This window comes from Miniopterus natalensis, chromosome 8 (assembly GCF_054644295.1).
Source record: "Miniopterus natalensis isolate mMinNat1 chromosome 8, mMinNat1.hap1, whole genome shotgun sequence".
Classification (NCBI taxonomy): domain Eukaryota; kingdom Metazoa; phylum Chordata; class Mammalia; order Chiroptera; family Miniopteridae; genus Miniopterus; species Miniopterus natalensis.
In genome coordinates, this window is record NC_142088.1 from 5391880 (window position 1) to 5415404 (window position 23525).

At 34.5% G+C, this 23525-nt stretch overlaps 1 protein-coding gene across 14 annotated transcripts in view; it reads left to right on the forward strand.

Moving 5' to 3' along the window:
• Window positions 1–23525, forward strand: part of TRIP12 (thyroid hormone receptor interactor 12) — a 123442-nt gene that overhangs the window by 54182 nt on the left and 45735 nt on the right. For all 14 annotated transcript variants that reach the window (XM_087819528.1, XM_087819531.1, XM_087819533.1 and 11 more), the window contains 9 exons: window positions 4051–4156; window positions 7415–7551; window positions 13127–13210; window positions 14237–14332; window positions 18687–18835; window positions 21589–21624; window positions 21710–21805; window positions 22653–22745; window positions 22933–23094. In XM_087819528.1, the coding sequence (XP_087675654.1) occupies window positions 4051–4156; window positions 7415–7551; window positions 13127–13210; window positions 14237–14332; window positions 18687–18835; window positions 21589–21624; window positions 21710–21805; window positions 22653–22745; window positions 22933–23094 (959 nt within the window). The remainder of the gene's footprint in view (window positions 1–4050; window positions 4157–7414; window positions 7552–13126; window positions 13211–14236; window positions 14333–18686; window positions 18836–21588; window positions 21625–21709; window positions 21806–22652; window positions 22746–22932; window positions 23095–23525) is intronic.

Genomic DNA, 23525 nt, shown 5'->3' on the forward strand with positions numbered 1-23525 from the left:
CAGGCAGGCACTTTTCTACTTATATGCACATACTTTTTCAAAATTAGGAGCTTATTCTGTGACAATATGTGTTGGTTTTTTGGGGTTTGTTATAAGTTTCATCCTCACTATGACAGAATGAAGTGTAGTAGTCATGTTTTAGATATGAGGAAACCAAAGTGCTTTATCTGCCTAAACTCTTATTAATAAACATTTTTCCTTTATAAAAACTAGAAGTTACATAATTTTAAATGGCTGTATATGGATGTACCTTAATTTAGCTTATTCCCAGCTAATGGGCATTTTATAGTCTTACAAATTTTTAAATTGACTATAGCTATCTAATTTACATCATTATTTCCTTGTTAGATCACTAATTATGTTCCTTTTAAATATTTTTGTAAATTGCTCCTAGAAATATATGAATTTACATTTCCACTAGCAGTGTAAAAATGCCAATTTATTCATCAGTTATGAACACATTAACTAACATTGTATTCCTGCAGGGGTTTTTTTGTTTTTTTAAAAATATATCTTTATTGATTTCAGAGAGAGGAAAGGAGAGGGAGAGAGAGAGAGAGAAACATCAATGATGAGAGAGAGTCATTGATCGGCCACCTCCTGCACGCCCCCAACTGGGGATTGAGTCTGCAACCCGGGCATGTGCCCTGACCGGGAACCGAACCCTGATCGCCTGGATCCTAGGTCAATGCTCAGCCGCCGAGCCACGCCAGGCTGGGCGCTACTGAGTGATTTTAAAGGAAACATCTATGAACCCTTTTTATATGATAGGTTACTTTCTATTTTGTGAATTTATTTTAGCACAGTAACCTGTAATAAAGATGTATAAACTTGAAATAGACACACAACAATACCAAGTTATACCAGATTCTTACTATTCTGTGCCGGCTGGACAATCAAGAACTAGTTACTGAGAATATACCCATCATTAATTAATTCTCTTTATTAGGTCCAATTTTTCCAGTAGTAAAATGGCATTATTAAGTGATTCTAAATTGAACTCGTGTGCTAATAGTTATGTTATTTGGTGCTCTCTTCTTTCCTTTCATGAAGGAAAAAGGAGTGGGAATTGTTAAGCACCTCTAATCTAAGCAAGTCAGTTAATGTTTTTACATCTGAAAAATAAGAATTATCATAAGTTTATACCTGAAAATGCTTTTATGAAAAAACCATAGTCAGTCTAAAACTGTGAAGATAATATATTCTAGTATCATCAATTTGCTGAATAGCCAAAAAAAGGTTAAATTATTCACACTTTCTAGGAAGTATACTTGACTTACCAAACTGTTTTAGCTTTAACTTTCCTTTTTCCCAGAATTTATATAGTTCTTCCAAGAATTGACTTGATTTGTGTAAAAATCCTGGTGAGTTTCTAATTACCAGTCTTCACAACGTCTGAGATGTTCCCCTGTTCTAGTTTTTGGAGCAGGGTATGCAAAAGCTAGTTTTGTCTCCCATCCTGGGCTTGGGTAATGTTACAAATAGTGATACCTTTTTTCCACCAGAGAGAACTATATGTAGCAGCTCCTTTTCCATGGGATTGCCTTTCAGAAAACAATGTTTGGGGTTATATCTCCTAGTTTATCACACTAGATGGAGTTATGTCAATTAGCCTAACAGTCATTTTACATTGTGGTATGATTATGACATCAGTTATAAATATTTTTCTGTTGCACTCTGTTGTTTGGTTCTTCCCTCCCATTTCTCTGTAACTTAGTACAGTTTAAAGTTTAACACCAAGGATGGATAAAGAGTTTGTGCACATACGCAAAGAAATACTGTACCATACCATTCCCACTCCACAGTAAAAAGGAATGGAAGGAATGGTAATATGTAAAACAGCATGAATTTATCTCCAAAACACTGTATGATTCCATTTGTATGAAATTCTAGAATAGGCAACAGCAACAAAACATCAGATCAGTTATTGCCAGGGGCCTGATGTCTTGGGGAGATTAATTGCAAGGAGCACAAAAGAACTTTTTAGAGGGAAATGTTCTGTCTTGATTGTGGTGTTGGTTATATAGGTGAATACATTTGTCAACCTCATTGAACCCCATACATTTAAAATGAGTACCTTTTATCATATTGGAAATTATATTTGAAGTTAATTAAAAGAAAGTTAAACACCAAAGTCTAAAATAAAATAGTTCATGAGTAGTGAAGTATAAAAAGGTTTGGTCCAAAAGTATACAATCAGCCTCAAATTAGCATTAGAGCAGGAGCCCACGATGCATTAAATTGAGTATTTTATTTTGAATGTCACCGAATAAATGTAAAATTTTGTGCTGGTGTCTATTACTGTATCTTGATATGTATAAAGACACTTTAGTATTACATGAACTAAGTTAGTGACAGTAATACAAGGGTTTTTAAGCTGCTTTGTAGCACTTTGTTTTTCAGTGTTTTAATGTAATACGCATTCATGTTTTTTTCCTCTCTCTAAATTGTACATTTTTTAGTCTATTACCACTGGGTCACACAATTCAGATAGGTGTAATTTAATATTTCCTGAAGTACTAAAAATAAGTTCTGACTTTTTTAAACAATAAGAAATAGTGATTCTAAATACCTGAATATATTAAGCTAGCTTCATAATCTGTCCAAATGCCATGCTCATTCTTTCAGGTGACTAGACAAAGATAAAATAGTGTAGGATGTCAGGCGTAGATTTGTGATTACATCAAATAATTCTGGCAATATGCTATGTAGAAAATCAACCTGAAAATAAAATTTAAACCCCTAGGCCAATCTTCTTTACTCAAAGTTTTGTGATTTCATCTTTTTATGGTTGTTTGAGGACTGTAGATCATCTTTACAAAAGTGGTTTTGAAAAGGCATGAAACTTATGGTTTAGATTTCTAAATGGTAATGCCTGTCTGAACATAAGTTTTTGTCTTTATAGTTTCTGTTTTGCCATTAAACGTTCTTGAAGAGCTTGCTTTTCACTTGGCAACTTTCAATATATATGAAATAAGTACCATCCCAAGTTGAATGAGCTTAAGTTTTAAATTAAAAGTTTAAAAGGTCAAGAAGACCTAGAATCCTTTTTACCACTTCTTTCTAGACCCTTTACTGGTGTTTTTAAAAAAGTCAAGAGTAAAGAATTTCTTATCTTTCTACTTTAAAGTAGTGAAATGGTAAAAAATAAAAGCTTCCTGGGATCTGGAGAATTGTTACTATATAATTGGTCTGAGAAGCTAACCTCTATTTAAGATGAGGCCGTAGTTCTAATGGAAATATGCTTGATGACTTTGGAGGACATTCAGTGTTAGAGGTCTTTGTTTGGATAGAGCACACTGCTCAGTATGTCGTCATATATGGAACCTTGTTGGGTGAGGCTAGATGGATGCTCTGATGGCTTCCCCATTGTTCATAAAGTAGTAATAAACTTTACTTAAATGCTATACCGTTTTAGAATTTGTTACCTCTATAAAGCTGTTAGTTAGCTTCCAAGATAACATGTAAAGTATACTTGATGGACTTTCCCCCCTAATTATACAGTATTCTGTAAATTGGGCATTGTAAAACCTTTGTTCAAGTTTATATTCCTTGCTAACAGGGTGGTGTAAAGAAAAGAAAGCATTTTGTTCTCTCATAGCCTTATTGATGAACCGTATGTAAACTGGGTGAAATGGGACAGTGTAATAAAGTGACAAATGGTATGTAGTGAAGTTCTGAAATATATCGTATATACAAAAAACCCCTGTTGGCTTTAGTTAGGGGAGAAAAGTAGTGGAAGAGTAGAGATGTGGTAGGAACTTCCAAAGAGTATAGTTTGAGAAAAGAGGAACTGTCATTCATGGCCAAGGTTGGGCCAAAGTGAAAAGATTTATCCTGAATGGGAATGCCACGTACCACAATAACTTTCCTAGTTTGAATAGGCTAAGTAAAGGCAAACTCTGGAGGTAAACTTAGCAGACTGCTAGAGAAGCCATGGGGAAGATACTGTGGACTTTGGACCAGGACAATAACGTGAAGAATTTTGTAATTTTTAATTTAAGAGAAATTCTCTCTTTAAAATTTTACTTTTGCATTTCATATATATAGGTTTAAGAAAATCGACCAAGAAGCGCAGTGAATCTCCACCTGCTGAGCTCCCCAGTTTGAGGCGGAGCACACGCCAAAAGACCACGGGCTCCTGTGCTAGTGCCAGGTAATAAATTGGGTTTTTCCAATTTGTGATTAGTTTATCTGTGTTCAGCTTTCATCAAAATCATTAACTTTGTAAGATTTTTAAAATTATTAAAAGTTTCACTTGAACATTGAATAAAGAAATTTATTTTAATGGCCATTATTACTGTTTTCATTAATTCTTCCCCAGTATTTACGTTTTTGCTAAGTTTTAATCATACTAGTTTTTTGATAACACTTTTGTTGTTTATCTTTTCCGTGTTGCTACATTATTTTCACAGAGTTGTTGCCAAATAGTTGGACATTTGGTTATTTTTGGAGTTATAGTCTATCAATAAATCTCTAATGGGCATCTTTATGCAGATTTGGGTTATTTTTTAGAGGTAGCTGAATTTCCCAGTAGTGTGATTAATGGATCAAAAGGGATGCCTGTTTTAATGGCTGTAATATTGCCTAATTAGTTTCTAAAACTGTTGGCACCAGTTACTGAGTTTAATGGGTGAGTGGGAGAGATGTACTTAATTTTCATTTTGTATTACAACACCTACCCCGCAAGGAAATATGTAGGTTTTGTTTTGTATCCTTTTATGTCTCTAATTCCCATTTCTCCCAGTTGCTGTTTTGGAGCTCATTTTCAGAAAATCAAGTACCTTTGATGTGATAATGTATTATTTATTTCACAAACTTTTATTTATTAATTTATTTTTATTAACTGATTGGGAACCTTAGGTTAAAGTTAAAAATCTTTTTCTTGCGATTTCATTCCCACATTTTCAGACTTGGTCTTCAGTTGATCTAGCACTCTTATGCTGCTAAGGGTTCACAGCCATATAGACTTTTTCTTTCATTTACATATACTTTGCTCTCTTTACTAAATGTGCCAAAAACCATTGATGAGGCAACTGGTACTAGTTTGCCTTTTTTCTTTTCTAGCTCAGGTCTGTAGGAAGCTTTTAGCACCTTTTATTTCTTCTTTAAAGCAATCGACTTTGCCCTGGCTGGCTTGGCTCTGTGCGTCCATAGGCCTGTGAACTGGAGAGTTGCTGGTCCAGTCCCCGCCCCCGGTCGGGGTGCAGGTGTGAGGCAACCCCCCTTCCACCTCCCACCTTCTCTAAAATCAGTGGCAAAAAATATCCTCACTCCACGGGTGAGCATTAAAATAAATAAACGAATAAAGCAGTTGACTATGCTATTGGCAGTGAGTACAGTAGTGATGTAAGGAAACTGTATGACTTATTGCTTGAAAGTCATAAGAAAAGGACCTGAGTACTTTAATCTCTACTTTTCCATTTATTTTCTAGCTGTCTGGATTGTTTAAAATATCTGGAGTTAGTACACCTATTTGCTTTTGATGCTTCTTGGCAGTACAGGCAGCCCTCATTTTATTAGTGCTTCACTTTAGTATTGTACTTTGTAGATATTGTGGCTTTTACAAATTGAAGGTAAGACGCTTCACCAGTCACAAAAAGATTACAGCTGGCTGAAAGCTTAGATAATGGTTAGCATTTTTTTTTTTTAAAACAATAAAGTATTTTTTTAATTAAGGTTATGTACATTTTTTTGAAATATATAATGCTATTGCACAGTTAATAGTCTGCAATATAGTATGAACATAACTTTTTTTAAATCCTCACCCAAGGATATGTTTTTTTATTTTAGAGAGAAGAGGGGGGAGGGGCAGGGAGAGAAACATCGATTGATTGCCTCCCACATGCACCCTAGATATGTGTCCTGACTGGGCATTGAACCCACAGCCTTTTGGTGTATGGGATGACACTCCATCCAACTGAGCCACGTGGTCAAGGCTAAACATAACTTTTGTATGTATACTGGGAAACCAAAGATTCATGAGACTTAATTTATTTTGATACTTGCTTTTTTTGTAGTAGTCTGGAACCGAACCCACAGTAGCAGTGAGGCGTGCCTGTACTTTTGAGAAAATATTAGTTTTTCAGAACTTTTGTCCTACTTTGGGCCAAACCTTGAATCCAGTTTACCCAAGGTTTATAATCTGAGACATAAACTGAATTTACTGTGGTGGAAAATTAATTTTAAGCTGTATGTGAAATCAGGTAATCTAGTGACTTGTCTTTCCCTGCAGCCGCCTTCTGCTTTTGATCACTTTCTTAGTGCACGTGAGATTACTTACAGTATATGTGATCATGCTGTGCACAAGCTATCTAGCCACCTGTCTGGAATGCTCTTCCTCTCAAACTGTTTCAGAATTAGTTGAGACTCCGCAACTAATTGCTTTTTTAAAGCTTTGTCTTTGTCTCTGTTTAGACTAATGGAGGGCAGCACCCAAAGTGTTTAGCACAGCGTGTATCACATGGTTGGTGCAAATTAAGTGTTAAATAAATGAATTAATTTGAATCCCACGTAAGTTGGTAAATTGGATTTGGAATGAGCTGTTTCATTGTGAAGGAAAGATTAACCAAATAAATTCCCATTTAGGAATTGGAAAATCAAACTCTTCTAGTACTGTTTGGTAATTCAGAGCCTTATTTACATGTCTGCTTCTTTCTGGTTCTTTACTAGACTGCATCTAATTTCACTGTAGTTTGACTTTGCTGTTTAAACCATATCAAGTTGTAATAATCTGGGAAAGTATTTCTACCTGACTTTCTATTAAAATAGAAAAAAAGTCATCATTAATAGAATGTAATTTGCTTCATGAGAAATGACTTGACTGATCATTCTTTTTTCACAATTTTAAACTGTGCTTTCAGTCCTAAACAAGTGTCTTCCCAAATTTCATCTGTGTTTATAAATATCAAATCTGTAATTCTTTATTTTAAACGATGAAGCTATTGTCCATTATTAGGATAGTTACTTTTTGATTTATGAAATGTGAAACTTAGGTGATGGGAATTTTCCCCAACATCTTACCATCTTCCCACTTTTGTCAGGTATCAACCTGAAAGTCTGTATATTGGTCCCCTATTTTACCTTGGAAGTAGGGAGCTATTGTAAATGAATTGAATTCTCTCGGCAGAAGGAGTCACTTTTTCATTTAGTTGCAAGTGTTTAAAAGTCATTTCTTTCTGTAAGGATGACAGCAGCCCATAGCAACACAAAAGCCTGTATTGTGAATGCGATATAACTTGGAAGAATTTTAAATATACAGAGTCTTGGTTGTTACCCATAGTGATTTTCTGCAACAATTTTTATGTAAAAAGAAGAAACTGGCTTTGTGTTCCATGCATTGGAGCTTTGTGCTGTGTGCTCATTGCTCCTGGTCACTGGTAGTGCTGCCTATGATGGCATTTTTCTGTTGTAGTCGGCGAGGCTCTGGCCTGGGCAAAAGAGGAGCAGCTGAAGCTCGTCGACAGGAGAAAATGGCAGACCCTGAGAGCAACCAGGAGACCGTCAATTCTTCAGCTGCGCGGACAGATGAAACTCCCCAAGGAGCTGCAGGTAGAGTGGCACTTTTTATCCCTAAAATGCATTTATGTATCTTACAGGTTTATTTGGAAACAGTTTACTTTTTAGGTATACCAGATACAGTGGAAGAGAGGGGAGGAAGTATACTAGATGTTTATCATCAGTGAACTTTTTGTCCTGTTTTGTTTTTTTATTTTTACTTTTTACTTTATAGGTTTCGTTTTTTGATTAGTTGGATTTGGTTGTTATTGTTGTTAAGTTCTTTCCCAAATCCAAATTTGTAGTAGTTATATTCAGAGGGCTTTTAGTCTCTTTCTGGTTAAGCTTCTTATTTTATTAATGACTACATATAATAGTTGCCCATTTATTGTTTGAAAAAACATAAATTCATTATAAAACTGTAAGGATTATGGCTTAATCCACTTCATACATACGTAAATTTTAATTTAGAATATTGTAATTTCTAAAAAATAAGTATTCAGTTTGAATCTAAACAACTTCAAAAATACCGTTTATATTTTTATGGACTTCTTATTTTTATTCTTGACATCTTAGCACAGCAAAAGTTAAGCCACTCTCCACCCTTCAGCTTTTAACTGTGTAATCATTACCAATACCAAAAGAAGGCTAATTGTGGTAACGGGTTTTTAAATGTAGCTTTTCATTAATATTTCTCACTAGCATTAAGACCCAATTAAAAAAAAAGTTACAATTCATCATCATAAACATATGGGTATACGACCATTTAATCAGGAAGATAACACATTGGTTTAGGTGTAAGCATATGTATTCTTACTTTTAAACAAAGACCTTTCATGTACTATTGTTTAATATTAGAATATGTGCTAGGTTTTTTTTAATGCCTGTGGTTGATCAGATGTCTTCATTTGCCAGGAAGGTTCTGGTTTGCCCACTACTATCCATGTTTTAAACCTTTTTTTCCTCAGCTTTCTGTCCAGCTTAACATTTTTACCACTGATCTTTCCCAGTTACGTGTGATAAATTACTTGGTAAACTTACTATATCTCTTTTGGCAGGAGGGGACTTTTTTCCTGTACCTTTTTCTCCAATAGTTTTTCTGAAGAGTTAGATGGTAGATTTAGCGACAATAACAGTCCATTGCACATGGAGCTCATTGAAGCTTTTTGTGATACACAGCCTATCCTTCCCAGTGTTTTAATGTTTGTTTCAAGTCTGAACATGGAAGTGGGGCAATTCCCATATGGATGACAGAAATAGAGCTGCTGAGTGTGTTGTTAAAGTGGACTCATTACAGTAATTATAATAGCTAACAGTTGTGGTGGGTACACTCTACTGCAGACACAGTATTAAGCACTTTCTATATATTCTCATTGAATATTCAAAACAACCTGCTGAGGTGTGAGTGCTGTTACCCTCATTTTATAAATGAGGAAAACCTGAAGCACATAATGAATGGTTAGGCTTGCCCTGAGTTACAGCTAGAATGTGTGACTCTCAAATTCAGGTCTTAGAAAAGAAGTGCATATTTACAGTGGCCTTGGTGTTCTGCTTCTTTAGGGTATAAGAGGTTGTTTAATTCATGTAGATATAATTGGAGGCTGGAATTGGGGGTAATATGTAAAATTTAGGTATATTTACCTAAGAGGATAAAAGCTTCAAGGGATTAGGTTCTGAAGTCTGCCCTCCTAATCACTCGCCTGTGTTTCATTGTCACTCATATTTGAAACCACCGTGTGGCTTAGGTATTTTCCAAGTTTATGTAGAAGATGCATGTGGCATGTTCACTGGTATTAAAGCAACACTAGCTTCATTACACTTTGAATTCTTCTGCCAGCACACTACAGTAATTCTGGGGAGACAGGCGAATTACCTATTAGCTTTATATTAAGTTCTTGAGAGTAACGTGCTTTTTAAAAATTTTTTAATTACACTTAACATACAATATTATATTATTTTCAGATGTACAACCAGTGTAGTGTGTGTTAGTTTCTCAGTATGTAAAACTCTCTAAGTAAGTGTAGAGAATAAATCATTATCTTTTGGCAAGTATCCATTCTCAGACAACTCTTAGACAGTTGGTATAAGACTTCCTTCATTTGAAGCATTTATTTTGAAATAATGATTTTACTAATTTAAAGAGTCTCTTTTAATCCTCACTTGAGGACGTGCTTAGAGGAAGAGATAGAAACATTGATGGGAGAGAGAAACATTGATTGGTTGCCTTCTGTACATGCCCTGACTTTGGATCGAACCAGTGAATTTTTGGTGCACAGGATGACGCTCAACCAACTGAACCACTCTTGCTGGCATGATTTAATCTCTTTAATGTTATTTGTATATTCTTCTTTTTTTTTTCCAGTTTATTTTTCAAGATTCTATCTTCCTTACCTACTTCAATGGAATTGAAATAAGCGTATTTCTTTTTTGCACATGTAGATAGATATTAAAGCATTGACTCCATCTTTGGCAAACTTGCTTATATCACCCTGACTTTGCCAGTGGTGATGACACTTAGGAAAGTGTGTTGGTAATGGTGTCCCTGTTGGGTCTGAAGTATACTGTGATGAAGCTTAACCTCTCTAGCTTTTCATGGAAGAAATGCTAGTTCTTAAAGTTGAAAGTCATGTTCTCCACTTTTTCCCAGAAGTCTGGGGGGGTTAGTTTTGGGCTTGTAGTGCTGATACTGATACAGTCTTGGAAACAGTAGAGATACAGAAGTGGAGAAGCGTCCACAGAAAGCACTTCTCCCTAATTAATTTTGTTTAGCACCACTACAAATCAGATTGCTACCATGTCACCTGATACCAGGGCCCATAAAAGGCATAATTATATTCTTAATGACATTCTTTTGGCCTTGCTCACAAGTTTTCCTGTTGTCCCTATACTTAGGTATCTGGTGAACCCTTAGTGATTCCTGCCAACTAAAATTGAATTCTTTCAGCATTCTGATATTTTGTCTTTGCTTTCTGCCTAAGAGGATGCATCTGTTAAAGTATAAAAACTTGGATGGAGCTCCATAAAAAATTCTTGTGTTTTGATTTAAACAACAAATTTTCTCCATTGTTTTCATTCAGCTGTATGTTGGAAACTACCATGCATGGTGATCTGAAGATTGCTAAGACTAGATGGAAGAGATACCAATTTAAACAAAAAAAGAGATAGACATCTCTTAAACTCTGGCATTGGATTTTCTCTGCCAGTAGTGTTATTTTTATATTTGTGTCTGGGGACAGATCTTGTGCATGTTGCCCAATGAGGTTTGACACCCTTATTAAAGAACTTTGTCAGTAACACTTGTTGATAGATTACATTTCCTTACCTTCATGACTTTACAAACAGACACCCACAGACTAGGCTAGTTTGGTTTATCTGATTTTGTAAAAGCTTACATACAGGGAGCTACTTAAACAGATACTTAACTTGATATCAAAGAATCTTTTCCTTTGATCCAGTAACTGATTTCTGTCAAAACAGGTACTCCACCTCCATTGAAAATCAGAATATTCCTGTGACTTCTTGTAGTGGTTCTGTGGCTCCCTTAAGGTTGGGACCCTGCTATTATAGTCTTGGCAGCTCTAATAAGTTTTGTCTTGGCTAATGTCTTAGTGGCAGTGCAATTTCAGTCATTATTATGTAAGTCATTAGAATAGTATGCTTTACGAGGTAAACCTTTAAAATTATAGGTTGTAGATCTGTAGAATGTTTTAAAAACCAGTAGACACTCTGATAAACTTAAGATCAGCATTACCTTACAAGTGAATTTTTATTCTTAAAAATGTGTGGTTCCAGAGTGTGTGAAAAACATTTTTTGTCAGAACTTTGTATTTGCTTTCGATATAGTTGGGAGACTTTTAAAGCAAGTTTAAGAGCCACTTCAAATTTGCTTGTTATTGGGCCTAATAACAGTATTTATCACCCAGATTTCTGTATAATGTGAAGAAGCAGCTGTACTTGAATTAAAAGTAGAACTGAAGAGTGTATTTAAGGAGCCGATAGAGTTCAATAGTTCTGAAGTTAGACTGCCGGGGTCCAAATCTGTGATCGTCAGCTGTCTGACTGAGCAAGTACACGCAAAGTCACAAAGCCTCATTTTCCCCACGGCATGATAAAGCTTCTAATACCTATTTGTGTGGTTGTGAGGAAACACATAGACACAGCCTGCATATAACATAAGTACTCATTTAATAAATACTACCAATAAGTAGCACTAGAGTATCTGGTTATCTTCTTTTTCTTCTCCAGAATAATAGGTTTTGCTAAATTCTGAGACCCTTTAATATAAGCACTTCTGGTTAGCCTGTAACTCTAAACCCTGGGGTTGCTAACATTTTCTGTAAAGGGCCAGATAGTTGGTGTTTTAGGTTTTATACAGGTTCTGTTGTAACTAGTCAGCTGTGTGGGTGTATCCTGAAAGCAGCCACAGACAATATGTGGGTGAATGAGTTTGGCTATGTTCTAATAAAAGTTTATTTACAAATTGATGTGTTAAACTAGATTTGGCATGTGGGCCAGTTTGCTGACTCCTGTTCTAAACCATACATTTTTTCCATGATTAAAAAAAAAATCCCAGTGAAATGATAGAAAGTACTTAATGAGGTTGAAGAAAAGCATTAAGAAAACACACAGTTGATGGCTGGTATATAAGCATCTCTTTCTTCAGAAAAGTTTTTAAATTCATATGTTACCTGTGTGCCCCTTTAAATAATAATGACAAAATTATTCTTCCTGATTTGCATTCTGTCATTATTTGTTGATTTTACAGGGCTTAATGTATTGTAGATGATGTGGCCATACTTACAATTGTCTGTATGAAAGCATGCTTTAGGTCTTAACAGACACTGAGAGGAGGAACAGTAAACCAACTACTATTACAGGAACATAGTTTTGTCTCTTGATCAGATTTGTAACAGAATCAACCTCTGTTTTCTTAGACTGATTATTGGTTAGGTTAGCATTTGTGGTAGTCGAATCCTTCCGAATCTGAACTCTTCATTCTGTACTTGTTTTGACATCCTAGTCCATCTCTCTTTTGTACTACCGTGTTTTGCAGTCATTTGTTAGTTGTAATGTGTGTCTTCAATATTTTGTCCTGGAAATAAGAATATAATCTTCGCACACTCTTAAAATTAAGGAAAACAGATAAATGATTTTACCAAGACTACAGTCTAGGGATAAAGCAGACTGAAGAAGGAACACATCTACAGGAACATTTCCCCCAAATGTCAGTTTTGCTTTCTGTTGTTGTCATGTTTGTGACTAATTGCTCATCTATTAAATATCAGTAGTGTTGCCATTGTTATCTTCATGGACTTTTTGCAGAGGAGTTCAGTACAAAACTTAATTTTAGGAACAAAAAAGGAATGAGGAATCTTTCTAAGCCCTGTAGGAATGCAATGCAAAGGCTGTATTTTTATGGTTGTATAAAAGATGGTTGAGCCATCTTTTTATACAAGCCATAGGATGAAGTCTGGAAGAAAACTTAGTGTGCAATGGGCAGACATTCAGTTGCCCTTACTCATTATAGTCTGTAAAACTCCTTTTTCTTTTTAAAAATAAACCAGATGTAATGAGTTTAAATGTTCCTCTCTTAACCCTTCCTTTTTTTTATTTTCTCCTCCCTTTGAAGCCTCTAGTTCTGTTGCAGGGGCTGTGGGCATGACCACCTCTGGAGAGAGTGAGTCAGATGATTCTGAAATGGGACGCTTACAAGGTAAAGACAATTTTAAGGTTAGAAGAAACCGTTACTGTGGGCTGCCTGTTACTACTATTCTTTGTTTAAATTAATTGAGATAAGCTTGTTTGAACATAATCTAGCAATGCATGTACTTTCAAAAAAACTCCTTATTTAGTGATAATTTGGAATTAGAAAATGATCTCCTGGTTCCTCATTTGTACTGTTTAGACAAAATCTTATATTTCGAATGTTTTAAAATTTTCTTCATTATGTTCACATATGTCGCATAAGGAAAATTACGAAAGGGGGTAGCTTAATACATTGTTCTCTGGTACGTTACTGATACAGTGCATTTAGTAGGGTGCTTTTTCACCATGTCCTTTTGTATTCTTGATCACCTATTTCAAAATGAATGTAAAGTGTGTACATGAACTCCAGGTATTTTAATGTTGTAAGTGCTTTTTTAAAAGCTATATATATATGCTCTTTATAAGTGGATGGGTATATATTTTTATTGTCTTGAGGTGGCTGATTTCCAGTGTGAGACTTACAAGAAACGTATTATTTATAAATCAGGTTCAGATTGCTTTTAAGTTCCTGAAGGAACTTACAACAATCTCTTTGATAGAACCCTCATGAACACAGGTTTTTCACTTTTTTGGAACTGATAAAAATAACTTTTCATGTTTTTAAGGCTCTTATGACCAGTATCTGTTTGGAAAATCTTAGAGGAAGAACAGTGCAAGGGTGTTTAACATATAATTTCTTCAAAATAAATATTTATTTGGAGTTTTTCTTGGACCACTTACACAGTTCCTGCTGGTAAACTGATATTTAATATCTCCATAAAACCTTAAGATGGCTTGGAGTTGGCACACTAATATATATATATTAGTATAACTAATATGTGAGTGGTCTTGAAACTTTAATGTAGCTTATCTTACAGTTCAAAATGGAAAGTAACATTGTTTAAATGAATTATGTGAGGTGAATCAGTTGCTTTAAATTTTTATAAGATCTGTTACATCAACAACTCAACTACTCTTGCCTTTTTCTCTTTAGCTCTGTTAGAGGCCAGGGGTCTTCCTCCTCACTTGTTTGGCCCTCTTGGTCCTAGGATGTCACAACTTTTCCACAGAACAATTGGAAGTGGAGCTAGTAAGTACTTTTAAATTTGTCTCCTTGATGTAAAGAAGTTTTCATGAACTTTAACCTGTTTTTAAAAATAGAGCTTTTGCACATTCTTGCCTTAAACATAGCAACTCTAAGATTTTCTTCTATACTTTAATTTTTGATTGCTGAATTGGAATCATTAGAAAATTAAAGTTTAGCCTGGCCGGGTGTGGCTCAGTGGTTGAGCGTCGACCTAGGATCCAGACGATTGGGGTTCCATTCCCGGTCAGGGCACATGCCTGGGTTGCGGGCTCGATCCCCAGTCGGGGGTGTGCAGGAGGCAGCCGATCAGTGACTGTCATCATTGATGTTTCTATCTCTCTCTCCTTCTCCTTTCCTCTCTCTGAAAACAATAAAGATGTATTTAAAAAAAAAAAAAATCAAAGTTTATAGCAAGATTGACTTTGTTTTGTTTTATTTGAACTACAGAAGAGTAAAGAATGTCAGATGGTTACATTATCCTTCTGTTATTTACTTGAGAGAAAAACAAATCCATGTTATCTGCTTCATACATACTGCCTTTTTTAGATAAAGGTGGTAAACTTGATACACTTCACCTTGCTTTTAGCAGTATACTTTGGTGTTCACTCTCCATAGTTGCTGCATATGTAGATTGCAAAAGAAAGAAAGATTTCTTTTTCCTTTTGCAAAGTTCCATAGTGCTACAGTTTACTTAGCCAGTTTCCTGTTGAACTGGTTGAATAATTGAGGTTATTTCAGTCGTGGTTGTGCTACAGTGAAATGCAGCTTTCCTATTTTTCCTGTATTATCTGTAGGATAGATTTCTAGAGGGGGGATTGCTGTGTAAAAAGGTAAATGCATATAGCATTTGGCAGATGTTGTAAATCACCCCCTTTTGGAGTTTTGCCATTTTTGCATTCCTACCAGTCATGTATAACAATAGTGTGGTGCCATTTTTTGCTTATGCTAACTTCTTTCTTACATATCTTTATATACTTCTTTTACTGTTTATCCTAGAGATTATAATGTATGTCCTTGGTTTATTATAGCCTATCATATTCAAATAGTATAAAGAACCTTACAAAAATTTGGTTTTACTTCCTGCAATCCTTAATGCTTTTGTTTTAATTTGTTTTACTTATTCATGTTAAACATAGTAAGACGTAATTGTTATTTTAGAACATCCATATTACTTTATGTTTACCAACATATATGCCATTTCAGTGCTTTTAATTCCTTCCTGCATTTTCTTTTTCTTTTATGTTTGTTTTTTTAGCCTGAAGAACTTTTTTTTTTTCCATGTCGTAAATGATTGCTAGTAATTTCTCTCTGCATCTGTTTAAGAAATCCTTGATTTACCTTAATTTGTAAAAGATATTTTCCCCGGTGATAGAATCCTCAGCACTTGTAATGTCTTTTGGTTTCCCTGGTTTCTATTTCAGAGTTTTACTGTTGGTCTTCCAAGGTAATGTCTTTTTCCTCTGGCTTTTAAGATTTGCTTTTTCAAAATATAATTCATTTTTAGTAGCTTGGCTATATTGGGACTAGGGGGGGAAAAGGACTAGGTGATGTGTTTTTTTGTTTTGATTTTTCATTTTAATTCACTGAACCTTTGAGTCTGTGAGTTGATATCATTCATCAGTTTTGGAAAAAATCCTTGACCACTTTTCAAATATTCTGCTTCCATTCCTTCTGGGAGTGTCACGGTCATACATATTCAAACTTTGGATTCGTTCAGCATGTCTCTCTGACTCCATTCTGGTTTTATTTTTATGAGAATTTTTTTCCTTTTACCGAGTTTGAAAACTTTCTATTGGCCAGCTTTCAAATTCACTAATTCCTTTTTCTGCTGTCTTCAATCTTTTGTTAAACCAGTTGATGAGTTTTAAATTTTTTATGTTTTTCAGTTCTGAACCGTTATATGATTTTTATTATAGATTCCAGTGCTCTTTTGAAATCTTTACATTCTTACTCATTTTGTCCAACTTTGCTTATATTTTCTGCAAAGGGCCAGATAGTAAATATATTGGCCTTTGCAGACCATAGAGTCTCTGTTGTAACTCTGTAGGTCTGGCACTGTGGCAGGAAAGCAGACACAGACAGTGGTTGTATCCCAGTAAAACTTTATTTATGGACACTGAAATTTATATTTTATTTAATTTCATATGTCACAAAATATTACTCTCAAATTTTTTTCAGCTACTTGAAAAATGCAAAAATCATTTTTAAGTCACAAGCTGTACAAAAACAAGCAGAAGCAAGATTTGGCTCTTTATGGGAAATATTTGCCAATGAACCCCTCCTTGATCTGTGATAATGGTTCCAAAGTGTGGCCCATAGATTCCTGGGTAGTTTCTGAGACCCTTACATTGATTTTTTATTAATTTTTTCAATTATAGTTAATATTTAATATTATATTAGCTTCAGATGTATAGCATAGTAGTTTTTCATATTTATTAACTTATGAATTGATTCTTCTGGCACCTACCTGACACTATGTATAGTAATTATGATATTATTGATTATATTACCTAAGTTGTACTTTACATCCCTGTACCTATTTTGTTTATATTTCTTAATCCCTTTACAGTTTTCACCCAGCCTCTCAACCTCCCTCCCAACTGGCAACCATCAGTTTGTTCTCTGTATCTAAGAGTTTATTTCTGTTTTGTTTTTTCCTTTTTTTTTTTTTAAGATTTCACATATAAGTGAAATCATGTGACATTTGTTTTTCCTCTGTCTGGCTTACTTTACTTAGCATAAGTATCCTCTAGTGGATATTGATGATGATTTTGATCATGCCAAAATTATTTATGTCCTTAGAATTGCCAACCTCAATGTTTATAAGGTATCCAGTGGCATATGTGTCAGTTTGGTGTGTTTTTTTAAGGTGGTTGTGCTGTGAAGGCATACTTTGTATGAACTATTTCATTCTTTAAAAATGAACCAAGAAGCAACTGAGGATTCTTCTGTTTTCACTAGTTACTTTCCTCTCATTTTGTTTTTCCTTCCACATTATTTCAACACAAAAATAGGCCTGCTCTAACTAGAACTGATAGTTTGAAAATTTTAAAGATGGTATCCCTTTGAATTTGACTTTCTTGCAATATATTTTTAGATGGGCTCTTAATCATGGCCAAGGTAGGAAGGCAGTGACAGTTATGCAGTGCCTTAGCCATTCTCTAGTATTAGCAAATAATCGAGAAAACAAACCTTGCAGTAATCACCTGTGTCCCCATGAAGGCTTATGCCCTCGAGGAATACATTGAAGCTTTATTGAAATAAAAACCTTTGATTTTTCATATGAATTCCACATTCATTGATATTTTCCAAACATATTTCTATTCATTTTAATACTTAATCATATGGGAGTGAAAAAATCCAATACAAACCCAGTGAGCTTAAAAGGTGTAAGAAGAGAAAGGGCTTGAAAGTAACAAGTATAAATTTAGTCAGCATTGATTGAATTAAGCATGGTTACAAGTAGGAAGGTGTCCATGAAAATTTGAAATGCATTTGAAGACTATTTTTAAGTGTCTTGTTCAGCTTTTTGACAACTCATTTCCCAGTGTGTCTTAGCATTTTTCAGTTGTTTGGGCCATGGAACTGAGTCTCTTAAGTACTCTGATAGCAGCATCTGCAAGAGAAATGTGAGGAGGGGAAAAGGTTCTTCATTTGCTTTTTTATTGTTTTTAGAAAATACTTCCTTGTTCTTTCCATTCTCTTTTGTAAGATGCATTGTCCTGTTGTCTTTATTTCCTTGCTCTTTCACTGTTACTTGGATTCCATTCTTATGCAGATATTTAGAAGTATATGACATTTTCTTTGAAGTCTGGGCATCATTGTTTAGTGGGCTTTTACTGTTACTGAAAACTTTTGCTCACGATATACAGAATGTCCCGAAAAAATGTGTACACAACAGCTGATAGTTCAATTTTGAAAATGAAATATATTTTAATAAATACTGCCTTTATAATTATTCAGAGTATGTATACATTTTTGGGACACCCTATATATTTAATATATATATAAAACACACGCATATATAGTTAAAAGCAGATACGATAATGGTAATAGTTTATATTAGCCATGCAGATATTTTTTGTTTTAGCCATTAAAAAATCAGCTTGTTTCACTTAGGTAGATAAATATTAAGACAAAAATATATGCATAGCTGTGAGATCACTTTAAGGCAGAGTAAATTCAACTAATTTAATTGTCTTGAATTATCAGCAGCCTATCTTAACCCTGATACAGACCTAGTCTTCAGTTGGGATGCAAAGAAGATGAGCAGCCAGCTACCATGCAGAGTCACATCTTTTACCTAGTAATAATTTTCTTAAATGTTTAAAAATAATCATTTTTTCCCCCTGTGAAGGTTCTAAGGCCCAGCAGCTTCTGCAAGGACTACAAGCAAGTGATGAAAGCCAGCAACTCCAGGCAGTTATTGAAATGTGTCAGTTATTGGTTATGGGAAATGAGGAGACACTGGGAGGGTTTCCTGTCAAGAGTGTCGTTCCAGCTTTGGTAAGACAGAGTTTTCCCCTTATTTTACAAACCTCAGTTGTCCTCAATGCTGCCAGTATTTTTACTGAAAGTATGATTACTGTCATTCCAAATTTTGAAACATGCCAGAACTAAGAGACAGTAGAGTGCTTTTATTTCATGCTCATAGATATTTTGAGTGATTGCTAATGATGAATTAGTAAATGATGAATTAATAATTGCTAATGATGACTTAGTAAATTTTCTAAACCACTTCTTGATGAATAGTTAACCCCACCTTTGATATTTAAATTACTAATTTTAAATTTTAAATTGTTGGCAGCAGTTACCTCTTGAATTACTATGCCAGTATTTACATGCTTTCTTTTGTATCCCTGTGATGCATGGTGCAATTGCAAGCAGCTCACTTGTGGATTGTCTCTGTGGGCCCTACAGGTTATGTTTGATAATTGTGTGCATGGCAGAGCCATTGAACCAGAACACTAGATGGATGCTTCCAGCTTTAAAAGGTTTTTTTGTTAAGCAAAAACAAAAGGAAAAAATCCACAACCAAACAAAACAATACCCACAATAGAAAAGCAATTTATAAAAAAAATCTTTTAATGATTTTTCAACACAATTATGAGTTGATATTTAGAATTTATTAAACTTACTTGCTTAAGCCTTTAATATGCCACAACAGGAAGATTTAGGCTCTTGAGCATGTCTTTTAAGTAGTACTTGGTAAATTTTCTTAGCCGAAGATTATAAAGAAGTTGCCTATAATTGAACTCTGAATAAAATACTAACATAGACTAACATAAAAATCATGAATACATTCATAGCATATTTTACCCTGGAAGTTAAAAAATAAATATCATGTAAGTTTTTTTACATATCTGATAAAGTTGACAAAAAATGAAATTATGATTGATATATTAGTTTGTTTCATTTGATCACATTATCAAGTTATGGATAAAGCTGAGTGTTGAGAGAGCGGAATGAAGACCAGTCAGATACGCGGTGACATGGTCTTTTTTCTGCCTATGCTCAGTTGTTGGATGGCTAGGCTTTGACAGCGGCTGATAAAGATTAAACTTATTTTTTTCACCTGTTTCCACTCAGACCTTTGGATAATGAAAGTCAGCTCTTAAATCTTACCATTTCCTCTCTAATAGAGCTTTGCGTGTTGATTTTCATGAAAACAGTATCAGCCTTTGTATTTTTTTTTACATTTGACCTATGCTAATTTTCATTCTCAAATTACAGATTTCTTTAATAGCTAGCTTCTGTTACTCAAATTAAACTTTCTTGTTTCGTTGGTGGTGGTCATTAAAAAATAGCAACAAAGAACTAGGTTTACCTTTTACTGTCTACAGTTTTTATTAGTTAAATAAATGAGCTAATTAAATTTAGGCAGAAATGTTGACACAAAGTCAAATTTACTTAATTTGCTAGCTCTTGATTAGATTTAAGTGCTTATTAGACCTGCATGAGTCAGCTCATGCTATTAATAATGACTGTTGTTATCTTTTATCACAATTGAATGGTGTGAATATATATATATATATATATATATATATCTCCATTATCATACACTTGTGTGACTGTAGTCATTTTTGGTGGAAGGGAATCAATCTGTTTACAGCAACCCTTCCCAAACATGGTCGTATAAGGTTCATTCCAAACCTTAAGAATTGGAGAACTTGTTGCATTTTCTGTTAACGTGACAACCGCTTTCAATTTAGAGTTTGTGTTTTAAATGACTGATTGTAAGTGATTTGAGACATAGAGTGCCGTTAACCCTCAAATGGGGTGTGCAGTTTTGTTTTTTAACAAAAAGAGTTCTCGGGACCTCTGGTGTGTGTATATATAAATATATATTCCATACCCAACATAGTTCAGATCCTGGAAGACACTCTTATTAAAGGGTTATTGTATTAGGATATAAGATGTCAGTCATTGTACTTAGGCATTTAGTTGAAGGGTACTTTATAGCTTAAATTTAGTGCATTTCATTAAGACTTTCTGTTGAACTAGAAAGTGAATGATCTGTTTCCCCAAGTAGGAAATGTCTTTGGTAGCTTGACTGCTTCAGGAGAACGGAGTGTATGCCCTAACAGTTTTGCATTTCCTCCTTTGAAAAATGTGGTTGAAATCTGCTTAACGTCTTTTCCACAAGAGAAACTAAAATAAAAATCAGATATTTAGACTCCTTCATGCATTTGTAGAATAAATATATTAATTTAGGTTTTAATTAGTGCATAGTTAGTTTCTGATAATGGTCAAGATTGTGTTTAAACCCTGTACTGCTGTGTATTTTTCATTGAGTCAAATGGTGCTTATCTCAACATTAGAGAAGCTTATTCACGAGAGTTTAAGCTGTGGTCTTGAGTCTGTACTGACATATGTTAAATTAACTGCTGCTGTTCATGTATGTACTAAGTATTTATTGACACCTGTTAAGTCCTCAGTGGCATGTTAATGAGCTTTTGAAGTGAGGGTGGATTAGAGGTACCAGAAAGGTGGATAGTAAGCAACAGGAAGGCTGTTTTTGACCTGATTGTGAGATGATGATTATCCAGCAAAGTTCAAAAGTTAGAGCTTCAGCGTGAGTCACGTAATCATTTCTTGTGCGTGCATGGTAAGTTTTTAACTTGATACTGTTTTTGGATGGTGAAAGTCTTGAGTAATGTTTTCCCATACCAGTTGAAGTAGAGGAAGCAATACTTCCTATAGGACTTTTCTCTAAGAATATAGATAGCTTCTAATACTTTGTCATAATGTTTTAACAGATAACATTATTGCAGATGGAGCATAATTTCGATATTGTAAGTATGTCCTATATTTTTAAAAACACTCCAAATTTATATTTTGAAGTTGTTTTTTGAGTAAAAATGCCATCTTGTTTTCTAGATGAACCATGCTTGTCGAGCCTTAACATACATGATGGAAGCCCTTCCTCGGTCATCTGCTGTTGTAGTAGATGCAATTCCTGTCTTTTTAGAAAAGGTAATCCTAATTCTGCCCAGTTTGTTCAGAAGCAGGGGAGAGGAGTCAAGCTAAGGACTCATGACTGCTGAATTCTAAAGTTGTACATCACATTATGAGGCCACAGTAAAAGTTTTCACCATTCATTATCTAACTAAAGTATATTTTTTAGCTAAGATCCCAGAAAAGTATTTCACAGCAGTATTTTAAAGTTGATATTAATTAAACATAAAAACAATCCAGTTTTATAATTTTTAATAATCACAATTACCACATTAAAATCTTTTAGAGAAGAACTTAAAGCACGTGATAAAAACTAATTTTATTATTTCTAGAAAACATCTCCGAGGTTATAGCTATTTATACCCTCATTTTATAGCTGAAAAGGCTGAGACAGACTAATTGCCTTGTTCAAGGTCATAAAGTGAGTCAGTAGAGAAAGGGAATTTTTTTTTGTATGTGGTAGGTTGTGTTTTTGGTCCATCTTAAGGATCTTTTCCTTTTTAATGCATGATAAAAATTACATTATTTGATAACTTTGGAATATGTATACACTTTAAAACCTGATTTTAAAAATAGGTTGTATAAAACCCATTTATTTTAAATATGAAGAATTAAAGTTATATAATTGGATATAGTTTATTCTCAATATAAAAACATTTTCCAGTGTCTTAAGACAGAGCAAAGTAGTTGGAAGCTGTATTGGCTGTATGTTGTAGCTTAAGTTGGTTTCCTGTGGTGGGTTTCATGTTAGAAGAATATAGATTGATGGAAATTAGAGAAAATACTGTGGTTATTCATGTAGAAGATAAGTGGCTAAAAAAGAAACTTGAATATAACCTTAGGTTACTTATTTTTACGTTCCCAGCTGCAAGTAATTCAGTGTATTGATGTGGCAGAGCAGGCCTTGACCGCCTTGGAGATGTTATCACGTAGACACAGTAAAGCCATTCTACAAGCGGTAAGGGTTATTACCGAAGCACTATATTTCACTTAATGTTGGATTTTACATCCACATTTGCATCAGCTCCTAATCTCTGTAAGGTGCACGTGTTTTTCCAAAATGATGTTTGAGACTTTTTAGTAAGCTTTTAAAATTGCTGATGAAGGGTATTTCTTCACTTCTTTAACAGTTTTCTATATTGTAGGGTGGTTTGGCAGACTGCTTGCTGTATCTAGAGTTCTTCAGTATAAATGCCCAAAGAAACGCACTAGCAATTGCAGCCAACTGCTGCCAGAGCATCACGCCAGATGAATTTCATTTTGTGGCAGATTCCCTCCCACTGCTTACCCAAAGGCTCACTCACCAGGTGAAATATCAACTATTTTATGTATCATAAACATTTTCATTGCATTTTTAAAATGTCAGTTTTAACTAGGGTTTTAAATCTTCCAACTTGATATATAAATAGGATATGTTCCGAGCCACGATTTTTCCCGTGTTACCCAATCTCATGTACCATATTAGGTATTTTGTAAATATTGATAGATAATATGCAAATGAACAGTATTTGATATGTTTGATATCTTCAGCTATTTTGACTTTAAGGGATGAATTTGTTATTTTAGTAAAAATTGAGTGTTTACTATGTGATGTGATCAGAATTTCCTTTTAGAAAGATCATCTTTTCCTGAAGGGCTTTGGGTTAGGCAGACAATACTAGGAGGAAAAGATTATGAGAGAAATGAGACCTGTCCCAAATGGAAATGAAATGGAAAATGTAGACTGTGGCTGTCTGGG